This window comes from Siphateles boraxobius, unplaced genomic scaffold (assembly GCF_051911475.1).
Source record: "Siphateles boraxobius isolate OS27281-9 unplaced genomic scaffold, OSU_SipBor_1 41, whole genome shotgun sequence".
Lineage (NCBI taxonomy): Eukaryota > Metazoa > Chordata > Actinopteri > Cypriniformes > Leuciscidae > Siphateles > Siphateles boraxobius.
Window position 1 is genome coordinate 38,790,979 of NW_027509042.1, and position 25,209 is coordinate 38,816,187.

The 25,209-nt window shown below is 37.4% G+C and overlaps 2 protein-coding genes across 6 annotated transcripts; both read left to right on the plus strand.

Moving 5' to 3' along the window:
* The first annotated feature begins 524 nt into the window (after positions 1 to 524).
* Positions 525 to 10,352, plus strand: ccdc14 (coiled-coil domain containing 14). 3 transcript variants are annotated; one of them, XM_077199559.1, is made up of 13 exons: positions 525 to 600; positions 1,079 to 1,134; positions 1,229 to 1,298; positions 1,383 to 1,455; positions 1,535 to 1,672; positions 1,900 to 2,115; positions 2,787 to 2,881; positions 3,696 to 4,278; positions 5,222 to 5,360; positions 6,520 to 6,602; positions 6,793 to 6,969; positions 8,459 to 8,591; positions 9,342 to 10,352. In XM_077199559.1, exons 2-13 carry the CDS (start codon positions 1,121 to 1,123, stop codon positions 10,246 to 10,248), a joined length of 2,628 nt encoding a protein of 875 aa, XP_077055674.1. In that variant the 5' UTR covers positions 525 to 600; positions 1,079 to 1,120; the 3' UTR covers positions 10,249 to 10,352. The 3 variants fall into 3 exon arrangements, with proteins under 3 accessions (XP_077055674.1, XP_077055672.1, XP_077055673.1); XM_077199557.1 differs by lacking the exon at positions 525 to 600 and adding an exon at positions 672 to 1,002; XM_077199558.1 differs by lacking the exon at positions 525 to 600 and adding an exon at positions 693 to 981.
* A 5,320-nt stretch (positions 10,353 to 15,672) lies between these two features.
* On the plus strand, positions 15,673 to 24,739 carry iqcb1 (IQ motif containing B1). 3 transcript variants are annotated; one of them, XM_077199541.1, is made up of 13 exons: positions 15,673 to 15,951; positions 16,235 to 16,400; positions 16,497 to 16,617; positions 18,566 to 18,659; positions 18,769 to 18,868; positions 18,949 to 19,121; positions 19,560 to 19,666; positions 20,400 to 20,521; positions 21,711 to 21,853; positions 22,522 to 22,670; positions 22,957 to 23,088; positions 23,231 to 23,387; positions 23,789 to 24,739. In XM_077199541.1, exons 1-13 carry the CDS (start codon positions 15,837 to 15,839, stop codon positions 24,007 to 24,009), a joined length of 1,800 nt encoding a protein of 599 aa, XP_077055656.1. In that variant the 5' UTR covers positions 15,673 to 15,836; the 3' UTR covers positions 24,010 to 24,739. The 3 variants fall into 3 exon arrangements, with proteins under 3 accessions (XP_077055656.1, XP_077055655.1, XP_077055657.1); XM_077199540.1 differs by having other exon boundaries at positions 15,679 to 15,951; positions 16,220 to 16,400; positions 23,789 to 24,354; XM_077199542.1 differs by having other exon boundaries at positions 15,701 to 15,951; positions 16,244 to 16,400; positions 23,789 to 24,158.
* Positions 24,740 to 25,209: the final 470 nt, after the last annotated feature.

A 25,209-nucleotide genomic window follows, 5' to 3' on the forward strand; every position in this document is an offset into this window, starting at 1 on the left:
AGTAGGCCTAAGTATGTTCATTCACCTAGAAAGAGATGAGTCTGCAATTGGACTTAAAGGGATAGTTCACCCAAAAATAAAAACTCTGTCATCATTTTCTCACCCTTATGTTGCTCTAAACCTGTTTGAATGTCTTTCTTCTCCTGAACACAAAGGAAGATATTCTGAAGAATGTTTGTAACCAAACAGTTGTGGGCACCAGTGACTTCCATAGTATTTTTTCCCATAGGCCTATGGGAGTCAATAGTGTCCCGCAAATGTTTGGTTACAAACATGTTCAAATCAAAAGATGACAGAATTTTCATTTTTGGGTGAACTATCCCTTTAAGTCGCAAAAAAATTACTTGTGACAACTTGGACCCAAATATTTGAGACTTGACGTGGCTTTTTTAGGGACTCCAGAACTGACGCGCGGGATACCATTTTACAAAACCGCGAAGTATCAGTACCACTGATCACTACTGATTATCTGATACTCCATCTCCATAGAAACATCTTTTTGGCGTCTGAGCTTAAGTCTTAATGGGCGTTAGCCAAGTCCGAAGAAACGATTGGCTAGTGTTCATACGATTGACATAGTCTGAGACCAATAGACGAAAGGTTTGCAATGATTTTACCGTAATCCACCAATGAAATCCGGAGATTAAAACGAACTGTTTTTCTATAGGACTACGGCTCTCGGCTTCCGTTTTGAACGCAACGGTTGTGTAGTGGTGATTATAACAGAGGCAGTTTGTTTTGCTTTTCATCCATTAGCTTTTAGATTACTACAGTTTGATATGTCATGTGGTCTTTACGTTTTTTGAAGTTAATTCACGCAATAAATACAAGAAACAATGGAAAACCATTATTAGATCTATGTGATCAAATACATATTCGCTTACTTACATGTAACTGTAGGTTAATTTGGTGAATTCTGAAGGTTTAATCGAATATACATCACGCATGGCAAGACAGGGAGTAACGTTATCAAGACCAAAGGTAGCGGTTGTAAACGATTATGTATGTTTTAATTATTTTATATATGATACTATTATGCTGTCTTTTGTTTTAGCATTAAAGCAAATGGTCTTTGCAGGTGGTCTCATCAGGCAGACTGACGGGGTCCGGACGGGGACAAATGCACAAAAAAAGGTAAACTGGATAAAAGAAATCCTGTCCATACTCAATGAATTTTACATGCTATTTGTTACACACATTTAACAAACATAAATGCTGTCTGGTTTAGTATTGCTGTGAGATGTGTGCCTCCTCTTGAACCAGCGTATTCTCTATATTCTACAGACTCTGAAGATCAGGTAAAGAACCCACATACATGAGGTTGTGTATAAAGAGTCAGTATCATGATTTTTAAACTTGTGAAATAAAAAAATTGCTTCCAGGTGACAACAATACACAAGGGACTGGACCGATGTGCTGCTTTACTCAATGGAATTCTACAAGCTGAACAAGCAGGTATTGTATTTATAAAATCAGACCTCATTTTTTGTGTTTAGAAATAGCAGTGATGAGATTAATAATCTCCGCACAACAGAAAAAAAGCCCAAACAACAGGGAACAAAAACCTGCACCGTCAAATCAAAACCCAAGAATTTATCAAGAAAAATCGAGACTGACAAGAAAAAGCATGGGAAGAAGACAAACCTGGCAATACACGTGAAAAAAAGGGCAGGTAATGTACTCTAATATAGTGTACTTCGTTTTTTCATTTTAGACATATTCCGACATTATTTCTCCCAATTGTGAGTTTATATCTAAATTCACAATTGTAAGGAAAAAAGTCAGAATTGCGTGATAGCAGAAATGTAAAATATAAACTCGCAATTGTAATAAATTCTGAATCGCGAATTGCAAGAAAAAAGTTTTGCTTCACAGCCTGTTGTATTTTTCTTACTGTAGCTGCTGTCCAAAAGACTCCATCCTCCAGTTGTCACCTGAGTTCAGCAGGGCAGCCGAGTTGTTGTGGTGATCAGAACCCTGGGGTCAGACGGGCACAAGGATCACAGGATCAACCTTCAGCACTGACCCGTGTAACGCAAGCAGAACATGCCCAGCAAGACTCTGTTTCACTGGCCTACTCTCAGCCTGCTGCTAGCTGTAATCTGCCGACTTCTGGTAAACGGACACACTCACTAACACCATATATAAAACTGTTACTTTTAAATATATTAATAAATTAAATATCTAGAGTATTTAATTCTGTGGGTTCTGTAAAGGTCCTGCTCAAATTATGATAATTTAGAAGAATGTCTTACTGTAATCAGTGTTACTATTATTCCTGCACTGATATCCAGGGCTTGACATTGACTTTTTTTTGCTCACCAGCTGCTCAATCCCACGTCGAAATTCAAGCCCTGTAACGCTAACGATATTCATCCAGAGCAAATGAAACGAGTGAGTGAGGGGAGGCGGGTTTGTGTGTCAACTCGCTGTCGAAGAGATGGGGAAAGTGGGAAAGCGCAGCTGGTCAATTTTTCTAATCGGAAATCGTGCATCTATTCTGGGGAAATTGAGTATTGAAAGCGTTTCAGATATTTCAGAATCGATATGTATCAAAAAATCTATATTTTTGACAACACTAGATTGCATTTAGTTTATTAGGTTAAGATTCCTTTTTTAAAAGACTTGAAAAATGTATGTATTATATATATAAAATTCAACCCACCAAAGTGGCTAGTAGTAGTGACTGCATTACACGACACTGCTGAAATCCACACTCATTTGGCGGGTGTTCATGACAAGCCCCGCTGATATCATATTCAAATGGTTTCTCCCTCTGTTTGCAGGTCAGGTTCACACATCCACTGTATTTAACTGTCGGCTGACTACATCCACTCCTGCATTGAGCCCCCAGAGACCTGGATCAGCTCACAGTGAACCTGTAAATTTACTGCACTACTTTGCAAACTAATATAGAACAGTGAGGGTTGTCGATCAATTAAAATTATATCAATTGAAAAAAAATGCAAAATATGGTGATTATTATTTGCAATATATATCAGTTATTGATGATGAAATCAACCAAATGACAATAATTCATCAACAATACTTTGGCAGACAAGTAAAGCGTTTAGTAGAAAGGACAAAAGTCAATCTATTTGTTTTTTATCATAACTAAACATAAGCCTATCACTTTAACACATTTACATATTCTATGTAAATGATTAACTTTTTGGTCTATGTACTTTACATATGTGTCAGGCTTACACTACCATTCAAACGTTTGGGATTGTTAAGAATTTTTTGGAAAGAAGTCTCTTATGCTTACCAAGGCTGCATTTGTTTAATTAAAGTACAATAAAAACAGTAATATTGAAATAGTTTTTTGTAATAATGTGTGAAAGTCTTTTCATGTTTTATCAATTAAATGCATACTTGCTGGATAAAAGTATTAATTATTATTAATATTGACCTTATTGACCTCAAACTTTTCAATGGTTTTGATGACTTTCTTTGAAACGCTGTGGTGATACTTATTATTGAATATACACACTGGATGTGTTAAATTAAACAATAATTGTACTAACTTAAAATTGATCTCTCTCTCTCTCTCTCTCTCTCTCTCTCTCTTTCTTTCTCTCTCTGTCTTTCTGTCTATTTTCTGGTTACTCTTACACTCTGAGACAAGTAGGGAAACCGATCTAATGAGTAAAGGTGTCATTCACCTTGCTTTCGTCTTTCTCTGTTGTTTTTAGTGTACTTCAAAGTGTGTACTGAGCAGTGGTGGCTCATCTGGGGAGTTTCATCAGTTGAGGGCGATGAGTGCTGCCATCCCCTCCTGCCCTCATGCTTCTGAAGAAATGTCTTCCACTCCAAATCAGTATGCGGCTTCTTTCTCAATGCCACCTGCAGTCCAACGACAGTCTCCAGTTACTGTATCTCCTGTCCAAAATGGATCCTGCACTCCAGTAGGGCACGGGCTACCGATAATCACCAGCCCTGTCTGCAGTGGTCCTCGGGTTAAATTGACATCATCCACTGGGTCCTTGACCTGCCCCTCAGCAATACAGACGCCCAACCAGCTCAGGGTCAGGCAGACTCAGCCTGATCCAAATGGACCAGTACAGGAGATCTGCTCTGAGGAGAGTGCAGAGGATGAAGATGATAAAGATGGGATGGACAATACACCTGTCAGAGACATCAGCTGTCAGACCAGCTATGAGAAATTAACAGTTCTGAGTCACAAAGTCAAACCCACCAGTCCAGAGAAAACCGCACAGAAAGTGGTGACTGTTAAATATCTGCTGGGAGAGCTGAAGACTTTAGTTGCTAATCAGGGTGAGAATGTTTGATTTATTTTCAAATGTATTTTTTCCCCTCCCTTTGACTTTTTTTTGACTTTTCTTAAGTACTTGGGTTTAGGAAATCTCAAAAACCTCAAAGTCAGCATGAAACTTTGCAATAGTCTTTTCTTCCCTGTTGTGACGTACATGTAGAGTGAAACAAGTAAAAATGTAGGCTGGGACTGCATTTTGTACGTGTGGAATTGATTGGATGGTTGTGGTTTGCTATTGATGCGATGTCATGTGAGTGACAGGTTGTCCCGTCCTCACACTAGTAAACGCATCATCAGAGAAGAGAAGAGATGTCACTGCAAGTGGGAGAAGTGATTTTAATTAAAGATTACGAGGGCACATAAATTTAAAAAAAAATATTACGATTGTGCACGGATAAGTCATTTATAATAAATGCTGCAATGTTCCACAAAAAAAAAGAATTGTCGATTTTGATTCCATGGTGACTTTCACCAGAAAATGAAAAGTCCTTATTGTTCCAAACCTGTATGACGTTCATTCTTCAAAATATATTTAAATTGAGTTTCACAGAAGAATGTCTTTGCCCAAAATAGGGTTTCAAAACAACATGGGATGTCACTGACTTAAATTTTATAGACAAAAACAGTGAGACATTTGTCAACATATCTTTCTTTCTTTTTTTTATGTTATCTTTTTCTCTCTATGTTGTTGTCAGGGTCTTATTACAGGGCTGTCTTCCTATCATCTGGAAGTCATCATTTATAAAAGTTGTTATCCTGTTTCAAACTTTTAGACTTTTAGATCTAATTCACTTTTTTTAACAATCAAAAAAGGGGACCTTTAGATGCCAAGAACCCAATGATTGAGTTGCTGTATTTGCAGAATCTTAAAACTTGGCATTTAAGCAGATTTCCCCCTCTGTGTGTTATTTTCACGTTTTATTACATGTTTTCTCTTCTGTGCAGACAGTGAAGCTGTGCGCCTGATCTCTGAGGTGGAGCAGAGTATCTCTCTACTTCCTGTCATGGTGGGCAGCACCAACATCCAGGCTGAGATTGCGCTCGCTTTACAGCCACTCAGGAGTGAGAATGTACAACTTCGAAGGTCAGCGAGAGTGTATAGAATCCTGAATCTTAACAACTGCTGCATAGAATATAACACAATTACAGACATGCATGCCAGTGTGTTACAAAGATCTTTGAGAATTAGTATTAAGGCTATTAACTGATTAAAGGCTAATTGAATGAATAACATGATATGCCAATTAATCTCATATATCAATATGTGTTGGGCAAAGCTTCCAAATCAAGTTAAATCAATTACTTTGACAATGTGGCAGACAAAGACATTGAATAGATCATTTGGTTGTTTGTAAAGAGTGATGCTGTATTTTGTGGGCGGAGCCTTCCTGGTGGCAGAAAGGGACTATATTTACAACATGATGCCTTCTCCAGTTATTTGAATGGTTTGCCAGTAGAAGACCGGTTGTTATACATTAATTAAGCTAACCTTTAGCAATGGGATAAGTTTTCCTGACCCGTACTCAGTCATATTTGGGTCAAGAAACCAACTAAATGACCAAAATTACAGTGGACGGACATCTACATATACTTTGTGGAAGAACCCAGTGTCTAAAAGCCAATGGCATACAAATATTTTTACGCATATAATTGTGTACTTTGGGCATGTCAAATGTATTATGGACTGAGTTTAGGTACTGCCTAGTCAGCGGCAAGAACACAAAACATAGCTATACAAGACTATTATAAACGAGTCAAGCAACAATATAGTAATGACGAACTGCACTTGCATATCTGAATCAGTACAGCAGGCTACAACTGTTTTTCGCAATAAAACACTTGAACTTCTACTTCTACTACTACTATCTAGTCTATGTAAAATGTTAAATTAAGTTTATTTCATGCTGTAACTGTAGGGCGAATACATTATTCCCTCTATGAACTGTATTTGTTATTATGTAGATCTATTGTTTACATCAAATGTATACTTTATTCATCAGTCCAGTCTGTCTAAAAATGGTTTGCACTAAATGTCTGTGTTTAGCTTTAAAGGGAATTCAGTAGGCTATACATTGATATACAATATACATTTAGAAGTCAATATATTTTTTGTTTTATTTGTATGGCAATGGACATAAGCATGATCATGCAGAATGTGTTAATTTTCTATCATGTTATTTTCTTCATAATTAATCACACTTAAATTGACAACCCTAATTTGTATTTATTTGCATGTCTCCCAGGCGTTTGCGAATACTCAATCAGCAGTTATTGGAGCGAGAGAGAGCAGAACGGCGAGCCAGACCGGAGGCCTGTGACATGGAGGGTGAGTGGAGCTATGCTGTCGTCGCTTTGTTCTGTCTGTAAAGGGCTTGACTTAAGAAGGAATATATCATATGGAAGAGTAAATGTGCAAATATGTCATATGTTTTTTAGAATTTAGCCTTTCATTTTCTGTCTAGCCGAGTGGATGCATGAAAACAACCTTTGTGTTCATTGGCATGGTTGTGTTACAGTGGTTACGTTGCAGTCTCTAAACTTCACTCTACAAACTCAGTTAAATGAGAGCCGTAAAGAACTTGATGATCTGCAACAGGAGAACATGAGACTACAGAAAGCCAAGGAGGACAAAGACAATGACCTGAAGCAGCACAAAGAGTTGTGCAAGTTAGAGAACAGTCGGCTAAGGCTGGGTAAGAGTATTCTCGTAGACTGTTGTATTTTAGCTTTAAATCATGTTTGCATTTGGAAAGGAAATTCATATTATATTAGTTTGGTTATTTCTTATTTTATTATATTTTAATAAATGTTATCCTTCTGTTTTGTTTTATATTTTCCCATGATCCTTTCTGAAAAAATCTTTAAATTGTTTTTATTTGTTAACATTAGTTAACTACATTAGTTAACATGAACTAACAATAAATAATTCTTGTATAGCATTTATTAATCTTAATGTTAATTTAATTTTTTAAGATTAAATGTTGTATCTGTTAACATTAGTTAACTCTTTCCCTGCTAGTATTTAAAACGTAGCCACCACCAGCGTTTTTGATAATTTTCTCAATTTCATGGCACCCATAATATTTTGTTGTATGAATATATGAACATGCAACATAGTGTATCAAAAGAAAGAACGGCCCCTCTGCTTTTAAGCAAAAAAATTTTTGTTTTATTCTAGCTTCATGCATTCTTTTTTATCAACACTTGAATGTGGGTAAGTTTCATTAAAAAAAAAAACATTTTGCTGAGAAAAATCACGTTTTTGTCAAAGACTACGTCTGAATGGGATTCAGAACGATGATCAAAACACAGAGATTGTGTCCATCAACACCCACAAAGCTTCACAGTCCTATAGCTCGTACTGAGTCATTATTTCATTCAGTAATATTAGGCAGTTTGATTTATATGCTGTTGAATGTTGATGATCGGGTTATTTTACATATGCATATGATTACATGTTAGATCGCTTGTTTCTGCTTCTTAGCATTAGTTTTGATCAGGAGATTCAGTAATCTTTCAGAAGATGCGTTATAGAGCCCCCTACTGTATAACTGACAGAAAATTCTGGCTTTCCGTGTTTTGCCTATGTCGGGGAAAGAGTTTATGCACTAATGTCAATGGAATAATCTGCTAACTAATGAAAGTGAAAAAAAGTGACGCGAAGGCCAGGTATGTTAACCCATACTTGGAATTCGTTCTCTGCATTTAAGCCATCCAAGTTAGTGCACACACATTAGGAGCAGTGAGTAATGAACACAAACACATTGCAAACCGTGGACACACACACCCAGAGCAGCCATGTGCTGCAGCACTTAGATTGATGGTTCGGTGCCTTGCTCAAGGGCACTTCAGTTGTGGGTGTGAGGATGGAAGAGAGCGCTGTTCATTCACTCCCCCACTACATTTTTCTGCCGGTATTAAGAATTGAATCTGACTCTAACCATTAGGCCATGACTGCCCAACATTTACAAATATTAACAAATTAGACTTTATTGTAAGGTGGTGTTATCATTGACTGTATAATCACTATATTGACATTATATGGATTATAACACTGCATTATAACATTTGTTACACATTCCAATATATTTTTATTTCACAAATATAAAAAAAACATGACATGACATTTCAAGCCCTTTTCTTTTTGCTGTAAGTGATTGTCATGCTATTTTACCCACGCAGAGATGAATGAAGCATTAGCTCAAATGCAGGGCTACCAGACTAAACTCCAAGAGTATGAGATTGAGAAGACTGTACTGTCTCTGAGTCTCCAGCGGAGAGAGGCAGAGATCAGCAGACTGCAGGAAGTCATCAGGTAATTAATAAGTGGTTCTGATAGAGTCATGGATAACAGTGAAAACGATGCTAAATGCAAATGATCATGTAATTGTTTGTACTTAAGATGGTAAAATAAATATCCTTATCAACTTTTAAAAATAGGAGAAAACGTGTCTGTTTTGTTGTTGACATCAGAGGCTGTGCATCCAGTCAATCAAACACTATTTGGATGCACGTTCATTTGTCACGTAAAGGCATAGTTCACCCAAAAAATTTAAATTCTGTCATTTACTCACCCTTATGTTGTTCCAAACCTCTATGAGTTTCTTTCTTCTGTTCAACTCAAAAGAAGATATTTGGAAGAATGTTGGTAACCAGACATTCGACGATAGCCATTGACTTCCATAGTACTTTTTTCCTACTATGGACATCAATGGCTATCGTCAACCGTTTGGTTACCAACATTCTTCCAAATATCTTCTTTTGTGTTCAGCAGAACAACATGAGGGTGAATAAATTATGACCGAATTTTTATTTTTGGGTGAACTATCACTTTTAGCCAAGTTAGACGTGCCAACATGAAGAGGTTGTATGACAAGCTCATCTTTTTTGCAAGTCTCGGACAAACCATTTTGATACCATAATGTTGCCTCTTGATGTTGATGAATCACTCATCTAAACTTTAATGAAATTAAGGTCTTCAAATGAAATCTTGAGAATCTAGCATGTAACTGAACATGTAGGCGAGATGTTGGTCATTGCAACCTTTGTTTTTTCATGCAAACAGAAATCTGGAGAGAAGTCAAACAAAAGACACTAAAAAATATTCTCCTCAGCCGGACTTGTGCCAACCAAACTCTCAGCTTACTAAGAGTGTTCTGGAATTGCATGAAAACGCACAGAGAGAGTCCACTGTGTCAGATCAACTTTCAAACTCTGTAAAAACCTACCTTCAGACCCTGGAGGGCATCAGACAGGCCTCTCCTCTCCACCGAGTTCACTGTAAGTCCCAGACATTACAACCAGTCTCCCCTGGTCAGATTAATGTTGGAAAAGACAACTTTATGCAATCAGATGCTAAAGTCTGCTTACCAACGAATAGGGATATACACAAACCAACCCTGGAAACCATAGCTGAGAACATTCCTCAGTCAGAAGAGCAGAAAAGAACAATGTTTGCTCCTTTAAAAGAGACTCTAGTGGTGCAACTTCCCTCAGGAGTTGCTCATAGTAAACCGCTAACTCAGTGTAATGAGGTGATAACAGCCAAGAATCAAAGGGAAGAAGTGGATGCGCATGTAGGTCTGAAATATATGGGCCGTGCTTTTGAAAAGTTGGACATCTCTGATGGGGTACACATTCAGGATGCAAAGAATGATGGCGGAAACTTCCTTTCAGATCATCAGGGTGTGGCCTTACAGTTAATTCAGAAAATGAAGGGCCTGAATAATCAACCGGTGCAATCTCTGCGTGCCCAAAGGATGGGTGTTCAGTCAGCATATGTTGGACGCCCTTCAGTGATAGAGAACACCTTTTCCTCTTGTGATATTAAATCTTTAGCCTCTGATTGGAGCATAAACTCCTGGTCCACGTTTAACACACAGGATGAAAAGAATTTTAGGGATGGGCTTGCAGCACTAGACGCTAGCATAGAAAGTCTGCAGAAGACCCTGAGAGTTGATCGAAACAAATAATTTAGTATTTCAATGTGTGCTGAGTGTGTTGTGTTTTTGATTTGATTACATGTTATTAATGGATATGTCTCTTTATTTTTATTAAATTATTATGTGAAACATCAGTGAATATTACATTTTCTCGTATTTTTTCTTTGGTCCTAAGGGCGTGTGTCCAACAAAGCGTTTTTTCACGCAGCTGGCGTAAAATTCCAATTGTTTTCAATGGGAGCGCCGCGTTTTTTAAACGCCATGAGCGTAGCGAGGCGCTGAGTGTGTATTTAACGCTCACGCGCTGAGCGCCCGGCGATTTTTACTGGTCGCCGAGAGTTGAAAAATTTTCAACTTTGGGTAAAACGCTGCACTCATCACTGTCACTTTTTACCCAGCCGTCCAATCACAGTGGAGGAGGGGCGGGACAAATACCACACGACCAACTGTCACAACATTCTTTCTGTACAACAACGTCAACCAGCAGAGCTAACAGAACAAAATGGATAAAAAATAAATTTGTAGTATGAAACAAATTATCTGCGAAATCAGTTACAAGTAAACTGTGCTGCGGATATTCTGTATCATAGCAACAAAGCGTCTCAACTGAAAAAACGCAGCGCTGCCAAAACGCTTTCAAGCGCCCAGTGCTAGGCGTTTTCAGCAGAGCGCCTAGCGTTTTCAGCCAGCTAAAAATGCTTTGGTGGACACACGGCCTAAGACTACATTCCCTACCATCTCGTATAATACAGAATCATCAGGTATTTAAGCAAACAATTTGCCCCATATTACATCTCTAACAGGGCAGTTTGTCCTGTATTTTATCATTTTACATCCAAATGGCTGTCATTAAAATTCTGGAACAACACATTATTTAAATATCCCTAGGTAAGTTAAAAATGGCAGACTGGAGCCCAAAAAATAAGACATGTTTAGAACTTTGACCTTAAACCAGTCATGCAAATGATTTCCCCAAAACCAAGAACTTGCTTTGGCTTCAGTGGCAGGCAAGCAAGATTGAATCAAATGGCAGCATTATGTGCAAAAAGAAGGGAGAGCCTGACCCTAAACTGGAGAAATTCCACCATCTTTTATAAAATAACTTGGCGTTTTTACTTCTCCCACATTTTTGGAGAGGACCTTTTTGTTTTTCGCTGTAAACCTCTCAAAATATGTGTCAAATAGCCTACATTATTGTGTTTCTGGAAAGCCTATTGGCCTACTGCCTAAGCAGAATACGGTCAGGAAGGGCGAGAGAATCTCCTTTGTCTCCAAGAGGCCTTTCTGACTCCCTCTCCCTCCCATAGTATTTCCATCTGGAACACAAACATCCAATAAGACAAGAATTTCTAGTTTATATAAACGTTTGTATACAGTATTTATAAGAAGTTACAAGTTTTATCATTTTTTTTAATTGGGCATAGGTCCGCGGGTTTCGTGAATCCTTTCCGGCCCCAGAGGCCCATCACGTCCAGGTTGTTGCTGCCTGGAGGGTCTCTGCACACCAATTGGAACATGAACACAGGTTCTTCATTGCTTCTGTTTTTGGAAAATGTTACATGTGTTAACCCATGTTAACCCATATGTTAGATGTTAACAATTAATTAATTTCCCTTTTAAAGGATATTTAGTTGAATATGAAGACAAGGTTTTTGATGTACAGAGCTCCAGTAAACCACATTTTCATTCACTTCACATGAGATTCACGGCGCTCGGGTCAGAGACATTACGAGAGGGCGACTCCATCTTATTTCTCGCCTGCCTCTCGATTCCCTCACCAACACCAACGGGCTGAGGATGGGTCACCGCCACACAATGTTGGAGGTGCACTTTGATCGAAGTTGACCACCAGATCGCAATCATTCTCAGCTATTGAGCTGCGAGAGCAACTTCTTTTTCTCTTCTGTCCCATGATCACAATGTGCAGTTACACAACATTACACAATGTGCATTACACTATCGGATTTAGGATCAGAAGAGAAAGCAATGACAGAGTAGATACGCACTACCGGCACATCCGGGAACTTGACTGTCAATTTCATCCCCGCCCCTTTTTAGGGGAAAACATACTAGAGTTCCCATAGACTTCAATACAAAATAACGGCACAAATCAACATCCTTACACAGCCGGCAGCCGTGAATAACTTAAGAAATCACTAATATAAAACATGTCAAGTAATTATATGTCCACCCTGCCTGCCATAGAGCGTGAAAGAAACATCAACAAACTTAATTTGGTCAATTTAAAAATATCAAATGTAGGCTAATATACTGTAGGTCAATTACTAAGCTCAGTTTCATCTTACCAGTTAAATGTATACTGTGCTTTTGTAATTATTTATTTTTTGTGATTTTAACTTCTGCTTTTTTAAAAAAAAGATTTTTTTTTTGTTTGGAATTTTCTAATGTTCTTCTGATAACCATAAAATGTACTACAGCTGCCAAACAAAACCAGAGAGAAATGAATTCATAAATGTATTCATAAATCTTTAAAACAATCGAATTAAATCTTGGGCACAAAACATTCCGCCAGTAAGAAAAGAAAACCTGGATATATATTGCATATAGGATATGTATATGTATATATATATATATATTATACTAGACATACAAACCTGTTCAATTATATTGTATACTATCAATTGTTTATGTAAAAAAATTTTATATATATATATATAACAGTGTTAACATAATCATTTCATATACAATATTATTTAAAATGTTTGTAGGTCTATATTGTCTTATTTATCATTGTAGCCTTTAAGTTTATTTTCTGTATACTGTGCACTTATTTTTGGACTAATAGTGGTTAATAAAGTCCAATGGCATGAGAGAGTGTCAGTTAATATTACTGTGTTCCTGTCGGTCAGTGTTAGAGGATCTGCGTAACAACTGAGGCTTAGCCTGACAGTTAGCCTGCACTGGACCAGCTTAGTTTCCCAGCATAAGTTGCCAGATTAACTGAGTTTGAACTATTTTAAGTTTGCTTTATGAAACAGAATCAACCAACAATATGTCTGACTAACCAAAATAAGCCTGGCTTGTATTCTAATCTTGTTTTATGGAACACCCTGAGCCCTCTGATATTGTCTAATAATGCAATGGTGGCATACATAACTGAAGGGATATCTGGTCATTATACAGATTGGAATATATTTATTATATAAAATGTATATAGCCTACCTTATTTCAAAATAAACTATTGTTTATATCTTGGTATAATATTTATATAATTAGATTTTAAAATACACAAACATTTCAAAGCATATGAGGAAAAATAAAAACGTTTTCGCTGTATGAGTTTTTTTCTTCTTCTTCTATTAAAATCATTGGTCTGTTAGGCCTACTATTCCACCTGTTTATTTGTTTTTTCTAAATGGTTCAAATTTTTAAAATAAAAGATTAGGAAAGTAGGCCTTGGTTGTTTTGGGGTCTGCAGAATAATAGCTTAAATTTTGACTGACCAAAATATATTAAAATATGAAACATGCATGCAAGAAATATTTGTTAGGCCTATATAAAATTTGCTTTGTTTTTTCAATTAAAAAAATGTCTAAAATAGCTATCAATTTAAAAATAAATTAATTTAAATGATTTTTCAATAGCCTTCTTCCTCACATAGGCCACAGTAGGCCTAACGTTATATCAAAAATATTTTTGCCTTTATGCGTAAAATACTTACCATAAAAGAAGAAATATGCGCATTTGTTGAGTTTCTGTGATTCTAAATGTCTGAATGTTCCGATTTTGAAAACAGGATTTTCTAAGGTAACGTTCTTATAAGATTATAACACCGATTTTGTGTTTTTGTTGAATATCTTTTGGCGGGAAAAGCGGTAAGATTACCTCAGTATTTTCGCCACATAAAGCTGCGTAAAAAAAGTAAACATGGTCAATGTTAGAAAAATAAAATAGGCCTATATATTTTTTCATGAATGAATAAGGTGAGTCGGAAGAGTCGAAGTGTGACATACATAAAAATAATTTAACCGAGGTATTTCACTAAAGCAGCAAATTAAGGTAAGTTACACACCAGTATGTTGTTATTTGTTAGCCTCTATTTTTAGTCTAAAAACTGGGGTAACTGCAGTGGATTTTGGCAACCACACACAGCAACCTATTCCGTGAACCTTCAGTTAATCAAGATTAAAATGCCATGTACAATTACCTGCCATGTACAATTACCTTGTGTAATGGGCCTATCACCTTGTGAAAAAAGAAATGGGTTTAATTGTATTGAATGGGTTTAGTGCACTTTAAATCTTAAAAAAAAAACATAAAACTGTATTTGCAGATCATATAAATAATATCACTGAAATAAAGGGTCATTTGAGTGTATTAAAAGAGAGTAGCCTACATTTGGTTAACACAACGTGCTTTTTTTTTAAAGTACAATTTGTAATGTCAAATTTATTTGCTATTACCAGACCACGCTAGACTCAGCCAGTTGTCGGCGCTGTTTTCATTGAAACAACGACAGACATTAAAGGGTTAGTTCACCCAAAAATGAAAATTAAGTCATTAATTACTCACCCCCATGCTGTACCAACCCCGTAAGACCTTCGTTCATCTTCGGAACACAAATGAAGATATTTTTGATTAAATCTGAGAGGTGGATCACTGCTACATAGGCTGCCAGAGGGAATGAAACTTGACGGCCCAGAAAGTCATTAAAGAACATGTTTAAATAATCCATGTGCCTACAGTGGCTCAACTATAAGTTTATCAAGCGACGAGACTACTTTTTTCCCGAAAAAAAAAACATAATAACGACTTTATTCGACTATTCCTTTTCATTCCTTGTGGGCCTGAGACGAGAGTTCAAGAGATTTCCACGACGCATGCGCGAGAACTGAACAAGAAGTATTAGAAGAAGAACGTTCTCTTCTCAGTTCTCGCGCATGCGTCGTGGAAATCTCTTGAACTCTCGTCTCAGGCCCACAAGGAAGAAAAGGAATAGTCGAATAAAGTCGTTATTATGTTTTTTTTTCGGGGAAAAAAGTATTCTCGTCGCTTGATAAACTTATAGTTGAGCCACTGTAGGCACATGGAATATTTAAACATTTTCTTTAATGACTTTCTGGGCCGTCAAGTTTCATTCCCTCTGGCAGCCTATGTAGCAGTGATCCACCTCTCAGATTTAATCAAAAATATCTTCATTTGTGTTCCGAAGATGAACGAAGGTCTTACGGGGTTGGTACAGCATGGGGGTGAGTAATTAATGACTTAATTTTCATTTTTGGGTGAACTAACCCTTTAAGAAAGATTTGTTTCCCGATAAGTTGGCCAAAATATGCAAAAATATTCCCTCTTTTCAATTCATAGACAATTTGATTGAAATAGAAATGTTCAGAAATCTGGAGACCTTACATTTTAGCATAACATGCCATTAATTTGTGTGAATAGCAGATGCACCCATAGACCAGTAAAAGAGGATGCGCCGGGCGGTCGCAGGGAGATGACGTAAGGTCGCCGTAGAAACCAAACAGGCGTTTGGTCGTCCTTCCGCTTTTCCTGTGCAGAAAATCATGCAAGTTACATCTTCAAACAACCGATATTCGACATGCGCTTTTATCGTCCTTATATTTGAAATCTGAAACGTTTTTTCCGAGCCAGTGATGATCACAATGGTTCTATCAGGAGACGAGATAAACCCAGAACTAAAGAGTCTGGTCGCAAACACCAGAGAAAAATCTGAAAACAAGTTTAACGACGTGCTTTCAGCATTAAAAGGTAGAGTCCTGTCCGTTCTAACGTTTATCACTATATACTTTCGTTTACTAGTAAAATTAAAGTTTTGACAAACAGTGACAATTTGACAAATAACGTTACTCTTTAAAAGTGCCAAATATAGTTAATCTGTCATTGAGAGCTCGTAACACGGCATGTTTAATAATTCTACTCTAATTATAAATATGTTGTTTAAAGTAGTTTTAGATGAAGTACATGTTACATGTCAGCTATCCTAGAACACAAGCATGTATGTAATGAGCTTAAACAGCTTTCACACGAACAGATCTTCTAGACAGTAAGTGTTCAGGAGATCAGAGGGATCTGGAGGCATGTAAACAGAGGCTTTACTCGTATGGTGTGCTGCAGTACTGCTCATCTTCACTGACATTCAGTCCAGTCAAGATTCAAGGGGGCTATGCAGTCCTTACACAGATGGCAGACCTCCTCAGGTACTCAAATTCAAGATGATTTGTTTTAAATACACAGTGAATATTGCTTTCATTCGCAGCCTCACAGAGTTTTAATGTGTGTTTCCATCCGTCCAGCACATGCTGTGTGGGTCTGGGTGATTTCAGACACATTGAGGCATTCAGTCAGGAATTTCTGCCATCGGTGGTGGAAAGTCTTCTTTTTCTTGCAGACCGGCTAATGAACAGAGCTTTGCGGGTAACAGTTTTCTGAATCACTTAGAATTGGGTTTTAAAACTGGGGTCCAGGGACTTCAAGAGGCCACAAGGAAGTGCTATGGGGTCTGTTGAAATTTTTCAAGAAAAAAGTGTAAAAATTCAATATATAAGTATAAAATAAATATAAAATAATATTTTTTTACATTTATATAGCGCTTCTCTGGGTACTCAAAGCTATTTTCGTATGTAAGGGGGGAATCTCCTCCACCACCACCACCAATAAAATACATGTTTGATATAAACAAATATATAAAAATAATTATATAACAAATATCAGGTTACAATAAAAAAAAAAAAACAAAAAAAAAAAAAAAAAATATATATATATATATATATATATATATATATATATATATGTATACACTCACCTAAAGGATTATTAGGAACACCTGTTCAATTTCTCATTAATGCAATTATCTAATCAACCAATCACATGGTAGTTGCTTCAATGCATTTAGGACTGTGGTCCTGGTCAAGACAATCTCCTGAACTCCAAACTGAATGTCAGAATGGGAAAGAAAGGTGATTTAAGCAATTTTGAGCGTGGCATGGTTTTTGGTACCAGACGGGCCGGTCTGAGTATTTCACAATCTGCTCAGTTACTGGGATTTTCACGCACAACCATTTCTAGGGTTTACAAAGAATGGTGTGAAAAGGGAAAATCATCCAGAATGCGGGAGTCCTGTGGGCGAAAATGCCTTGTTGATGCTAGAGGTCAGAGGAGAATGGGTCGACTGATTCAAGCTGATAGAAGACCAACATTGACTGAAATAACCACTCGTTACAACCGAGGTATGCAGCAAAGCATTTGTGAAGCCACAACACGCACAACCTTGAGGCGGATGGGCTACAACAGCAGAAGACCCCACCGGGTACCACTCATCTCCACTACAAATAGGAAAAAGAGGCTACAATTTGCAAGAGCTCACCAAAATTGGACAGTTGAACACTGGAAAAATGTTGCCTGCTCTGATGAGACTCGATTTCTGTTGAGACTTTCAGATGGTAGAGTCAGAATTTGGCGTAAACAGAATGAGAACATGGATCCATCATGCCTTGTTACCACTGTGCAGGCTGGTGGTGGTGGTGTAATGGTGTGGGGGATGTTTTCTTGGCACACTGTAGGCCCCTTAGTGCCAATTGGGCATCGTTTAAATGCCACGGCCTACCTGAGCATTGTTTCTGACCATGTCCATCCCTTTATGGCCACCATGTACCCATCCTCTGATGGCTACTTCCAGCAGGATAATGCACCATGTCACAAAGCTCAAATCATTTCAAATTGGTTTCTTGAACATGACAATGAGTTCACTGTACTAAAATGGCCCCCTCAGTCACCAGACCTCAACCCAATAGAGCATTTTTGGGATGTGGTGGAACGGGAGCTTCGTGCCCTGGATGTGATACAAATCTCCATCAACTGCAAGATGCTATCCTATCAATATGGGTCAACATTTCTAAAGAATGCTTTCAGCACCTTGTTGAATCAATGCCACATAGAATTAAGGCAGTTCTGAAGGTGAAAGGGGGTCAAACACAGTATTAGTATGGTGTTCCTTATAATCCTTTAGGTGAGTGTGTATATATGTATATGTATATATATATATATATATATATATATATATATATATATATTATTTTTATTATTATTTTTTTTTACAGTATTACATAATATATTTTTACAGTATAAGATTAGGCCTTTACTGCCTTTTAAATTTTAGGATGGGAGTCCTTCGCATTAGGTTGATCATATATGGAGGTCTATGGCATCTAAAAGATTGAAAACATTTAACATAGAGAACCAAGTAAGAGGGTTTGGGTTATTTCATGTACAGTAGTTCAAGTAGTTCGATCACCTAGGAATTTTATTTGAATTGGTAGAGACTGCATGTATAGCAACCAGTTAATTTCCTTTTTCTCTGCAACAGGACAAGGCACATAATGAGCTGATTCGTTTGTTTAGAAGAGTCTTTGATTCCATTGGCTGGCTCCTCAGGGCTCACGGACATCTCATTCATCATGGTAAACAACTTCTTCTATAAATTTAGTGGCGTGTGACCATCACAAGATGTTTAAAGATGATGAACTGTGAGATGATGAACTGAATGAAACTGTTGTTTTGCCTTTGCAGTATTGAGATCTAAACATTATGAAAGTGTCCAGATCTGTGAAGACGATGACGTCTCCATTGTTACTGTCACCATGTGGAACCATATCTTCAGGGCAAACGGGTACAACAGAAAGCTACTTGGTTCATGATACAGTCTTTATCCACATACTTTGGAAAATCATTTCCCTTGTTTTTCTGAAGTGCTGTAGTGGCTGAGATGGGAAACCGGGCTCTGACTGACATCATGGATGATATTGTGTATAAAATGTCCAGTAGCTCGAATCCTGTGATTGGCAGAGCAGCTGTAAAGACCATTGCTCTGATTATGGACCACAGCAGCTCAACACATCAGCTCATTCACAGACGATACAGAGGTACAATCGACTCAGATCTCAGAACGTCTTCGAGCTTTAGAGTTTAAAAAAAAATCATTCTAGAGTCCACACTACAACTATAACAATAGACTAGAGTACAACAGTTGGATCCCATAAGTACACAGTCTTGTAGTTTTTTTTCAACGCTGCTAAAAAAGTGAGCAGGCACTGTTGCACTCTAATACGGCACATAGGGATAATATCATTGGCATCACTTTCAGAGCTATATTTTTTCTAGTTGATGATTGATAAAAACATTGAGAGCCAATCAGAAACCATCCTGCTGGAAAGTGCTTGAGCATTTAAAGCAGCAGACGACAGAACTCCAGCGCATGCTTATAACGAACAGGACATTGGTTTAGACCGTGATTTAGTTATTGTTCTTGGTGTCAATGAGCCTTTCGTCTCTGAGTGTGTTTCCATTGAATGGTCCTGCAGGTTTGGCTGATTTAGCTGCAAAAGACTGGCGTGGTAAAGGCTTTGACTCCGCTCTGGATCAGCTTATTGATCACCTGCGGTCAGACGTTTCACGGAGAGACACTAAGGTCAGCAGCCACCAGCGGAAAGCATCTGATAAATACCTTAATGGAGACAACTTTTATATTTGGTAGCATTTCATTTTTTCCCCCTAGAAGTCCACCTATAATGATATTCACTGTGAAAACAAAATTAATAATTCTATTTTTTATGGCACATTGCAGTATTTATTATAAATTATTTATCCATGTACATTATTATTATTTTTAAATTCACGTACTCGTAATCTTTAATCAAAATGACTTCCCCTCCCTCTTTCAACAACATCTCTTCTCTGACATTAACTGGTGCGAGGGCGGGACAACCTATCACATGACATCACAGCAATAGCAAACCATAATACAATGATCCAATCAATGCCCAATGGACAAATTCCCTACTTGTTCAGATGCTGCTTCATTCATTTATACGTCACAGTAGGGAAGAAACACCTATCGCAACTTCTGTTTCATGCCTACTTTAACGTGTCTTGCATCAAAACTCACAATATAGCTTTACGTGATCATTTTATGCCATCTCTCTGACCACTTTGAATTAGACTCGCTGTTTTTTCTACTGTACCTTTAATACTTCTATCTATCAATGATCTCTGTTTTAATTCTCTAACCTCTTTTCTGTAGAAATTGCAACATTGATCGATACCATGAGGATTTCAGAATTTTGCATTATGGTTCATGATGAACTGTAGAGGACGTTTCTCATATTCTGATTATGTAATTCTTCGATCTGCATTATATTAAGGAGTCATCTGAGGAGTGTGTAAGAGCAGCTTGTATTATCCAGGCAGCCTGGAAAGCCCATCAGACCAGAAAAAGACTGAGGAAACTCCCCAGAGCGGTCAGCACATTACAGCGCAGCTTCAGGTAAGGAAATAATACAGTAAAGTCCCTCTGAATAAAGGAGATGAACACAACAACTATGCAATTAAGAAAAGGCAGAGGCTATTTGCACTAAGCCAATGCCGCCTGACTTGGGGACAGATTTACTAACAGCTTACGCCAGCGCAAACCCTCTTTTGGTGTTAAAGAACTACAGTCAGGATTTACTAAAGACATGCAGTGAAAAATTTGCGTTATTTTTGCGGCTGACCTTATTGCATTTGTAGGAGTTTCCCTTTCAGATGCTACATTTATGGGAGGAGATTAGGGCTGCACGATTAATCGCAATTAACACGAAATCACTCTCAAACCACTTTTGCTTAGTGAGATTATTTTTTATGTGCAGCTTGTCAGTGAAGCACGTGATCAGTAGTAAATGCTGCTCCATCTGAAAGCATGTTTGAGTCGCATATAACATGCATTTGAAAAAGCAACATGCGTCAAACATCTTTCCAAACATGAGAAGCATTTATGAACCTCTTGTCCAACAAAAGACAACATTTTACAATAATTTTTACTCCAAACTCACTTCATAACGTCAGCTGAGTGTTTGAAAGCATCCTTCTGTGAGATGATGTGGCTTCTTACACAATAAGGCACAAAACATAAGACAAAAAATATAGCACAAAACATATTATTTCATAGTTTCTATACAGTGGTAAAGGCTATGTTGATTAGCATTGAAGTATAGATATACTTTATTATCATGAAAATAGAAGGCTTGAAGAACTCAGATAAACCATATATATTGTAGTAGTTTATTAGTCATGTTTAATCAATCGGAGCGTTTCAATCTTCTGTTTATTCAGCTATAGCAATAGTATGAAGCTCATAGGGATTTCCTGGAGACATGCGTTATCGTACTTCTGCGGGGCATATTTGGAGTTTCTGTGCGAGAGTGCCCTCTGGCTTTCAGATTGAGCAGCATTTACTACTGATAACAGAGCCGTGCTTCACTGACAAGCTGCGCAGAAAATAATCCCTGCACACCACTCCTCCTGTTATCAGATAGGTTTCTTTTGTGATTTTCTCTGGCTAAACCAGACATTAGTTAGTGTAAACGGCCTCTGCCGACAAGGCGGGCTATTTGCACTTGGTGTAAAATTAGACCCTCCTTAAAGGAAATTCCAGTTTAGTGACACTATGGCAAAGGAGATTTATTTATGTGCTTTAGGGAAAAGCGCAGACAGCGACAGGAACACGTCGAAAGTCAACGCGCAGAAGAGGAATTACGTCATCAAGTGTGTCTGCGTAGACAGAGAGCCATGAGACAGTTCCGCCAACACCAGCTTCATCTGATGGAGATACTACCAGCCGGTAACAACACAAAATTAAACCTAATCAATGAGTACAATTGGAATGAGTATGGTACCATGCATTTCAGCCAATTAGAATCACGTATTCTGACAGACCATGGAATAAAGCTAAAATAAAATTTACATATTAGATGAAAAATGTAAACTAAACAAAAATTAGAAATGATGCCCTGGCAACTAACTGAAGTAAGTATAATTTGAAGCACTGGAAATAATTTAAAATTAAAACTAAACTAAAATTAAACCTACATAGTAACATTTAATTCAAACTAATAAAAATGACAAAAGCAAAATTAAGCTGAAAACTGAAAATATAAATGTAATAAAAACTATAATAGTATATAAATAATACTAAAACAACAAATGTGTGTATTGAGTCTAAGGTTGTGTGTACGTGTAATCAGCATTATCTGTCAATAAACACAGAAAACTTTGTATTTATTCCCTCAGTTTGTAAAAATGAACAAATTGTTTATAATATTTCACTTGTTATGGTAAAGTAGAAAATTGTTGTCGATGGCTGTGACGTAAAACCTATAGACAATAAAAACCCCATTAAAATGTCCCGCCTCAACTTACCATTTCAGTTGAAGAAATAACACTTGAAAGAAAACTGCGTCAAACCATTTCATCAGGTCTTTAATTGCTATGATTATCCACCTCTCTCAGCCCAGCTGGAGAAATTCCTGGGAGAGCTGGATAACAAGGCAGCCGTGCGGATTCAGAGAGTGTGGAGAGGACACCGAGAGAGACGCAACTTCCTGCAGCACAGATACGTTCTCAGACAGCACAGAGCTGCCGTCACTCTACAGAGAGCCGTGAGTGGACAGAGATTCACACACCTTTTACAGTGTTGTTTTAGTATCATTGAGATGCTATTATAGTTTCGTTATACCCTGGACACTTTACTTATATGAAAATAATCTTGAAATTATCTTAGTCACTTGTCATGTATCATATACACTACAGTTCAAAAGTTTGGGGTCAGTAAGACCCAAGACCCCAAACTTTTGAACAGTAGTGTGTGTATTAATAAATTAAAGTGGTTGAGTGGTTCTTCCCTGTTAATCTTGATCATTTATGAGCCCATGGTCTTTTTGTCAGATTCTACTGTTTTTAAAACGTCGTAAAGCACAAAGGAATATTCTCATGCCATTCAAAGGACCTAAAGGACTGACTGACAGTAGAAGAACAGAGCTCAGGCAACAGATACAGGAGCACATCTCTCTACATCCTGTAAGTCACTATAAAGAAATGAAACCTGGTGTTCTCTTGGTGTTAAATGTCTTTGGAAGTTAAAGAATCAATTAAAAAAAACAAAGCCTTTTAAGGTTAAGTTATTCATCTTATCAATGATGATGTTTTTTCTGATGTGCAGTCATCTGTGATGTCAGTAGAGGACAGTGTGGATCTGCATCAGAGAGCTCAGAGTCTCTTCCACCAGCATCTGCTCAGCAGAGCATCTGATCGGGCACAGGAGCAGCACAGACAGGCTCTACTTGTGCAGATCAACACAGACTTGGAGCTTTTATTAAGTACGTACCTAAATCAAAGGCTGATCTACTGAAATTAAGTATGACATCATCAAGTCTGCAGAGCATAAGGCCTGTGTGATTGCGAATTTGAAAGCAAAATTGACAAGCGAGAAAAACTATTAAAAACGCTGTATTATGCATGCCAGGCGATGTCACTTTGTAAAGAACGACTAGGGCCTATAGACTGAACATGATATATGCATGATTTCACTTTTTTTTTAATTTGCAATTTTGTAGTTTACATGGATACGATAATGGCATCGTTTTAAAAACTTGCTCTTTTAAACCCATTTTCAGGCCCTAATGCCATTGTTATGTTAATGAATGGCTAAACACATAAAAAGGTCTCAGTTCTTAGTTGTAAACACCCCCTAAAACCACTAATTTGTTTTTGATTTTAGATGCGCCGTCCCTGAAGGATGCCAAAGCGGATGATGCTAGTCTGTTCCTGAGCCGTTCCTGCCCTGTGGCCACAAGCGCCCGTCAATCCAACAATGCCTTGATGCAGAGCATGCGTCTCCCGTGGTGGAGGATGCTGGGAGAGGAGTTCTCCAGTCCAGAGGAGCCTCCCAGGAAAGACTATGACATGGACATTGAGTCACTGTATCTAGGTGGCAACTAAAAGATGATGAACTCATGATGACTTTATTTGCAGTATATCTTTCATATCAGTATGTTTGAAAGAATGGTTGTTGAACAGGATTTATAGCACACTAGGGCTTTCAATGTGATTACATGTATTTTAAAAATACAATGCAGTAACAGGACAAATACAGTGAAGCTGGAATCCTTTAGCTACATAATTACAAAAAAAGAATGTTTCATATTAACAATGTTTCTTGTTAAAGGGATATTAACACAAAACCGAATATTCATTATTTACTCCGCCTCATGTTGTTCCAAACCTGTATGACTTCTACTTCTGTACCATTTTTATTTTATTTTTTAAATAAAGTTGGTAACCAAACAGTTGACTTCCAAAAGTACTGAGACATTTCTCAAAATTTGGAATGAAATGAGGGTGAGTAAATTTTCAATTGTAGGTGAACAATCCCTTTAAGGAACAGCAGAATAATACAAGCACTGTCTTGTACACAAGTTCGTATTAAAAAAAAAAAAAAACATCTCGGGTACATAGTTCACTAGCAGTCAGTATTTTTCTCATAAGTGCTAGTTGATTATTTTTATTTTATTTTTTTAGGTCTATGGGGTTTAGATATAAGCTGGCTTTTTTTAATAACATTTTCATCCTTTTTAAAAGCCTAAATGTACACTATGTAACTTTTGTTACACTTATGTACACTGTTCATAACTAACTAAATTTAGTCAATACATCAATCCTTCTTCCAAAACGTGATTTTTGTCTTACCCTGATTCACTATGGTAAGCCTATTGTACAGTAGGTGTTTATATTTTAGACCTGTTGGGATAGGTTAGTTGTCTCAAGCAAGAAAGGTTGACATGGAGCCGCTAAATCTTGAACCTCAGGGGAATCTCACGTGAAAAAAAAAAGAAAGCAAGCCAAAACAAGAAAAAACATTGGCTATGCAGAGATGGCAAGAACTGAGGGATTTAAAATGTAAAAGTGACGTGGAGCTGGCGTTCGTACTACTCAACAGGTGAGTATGGTATTTTATTGAACAGATAAATTGCCATATGTAGCTCTCTAACATTTCATTTTTAAGCATTATTTATTGTCAAGGGTCATTTCATTATGGGTTGGTGCTGTGCTGGAATTTATTTTCACGGAAGTACCGCATCTATTAATGGGTAAAGCTACAGTAACGTCTTCAGCTAGTCAGCTTGAGATCCTTTCCATCTA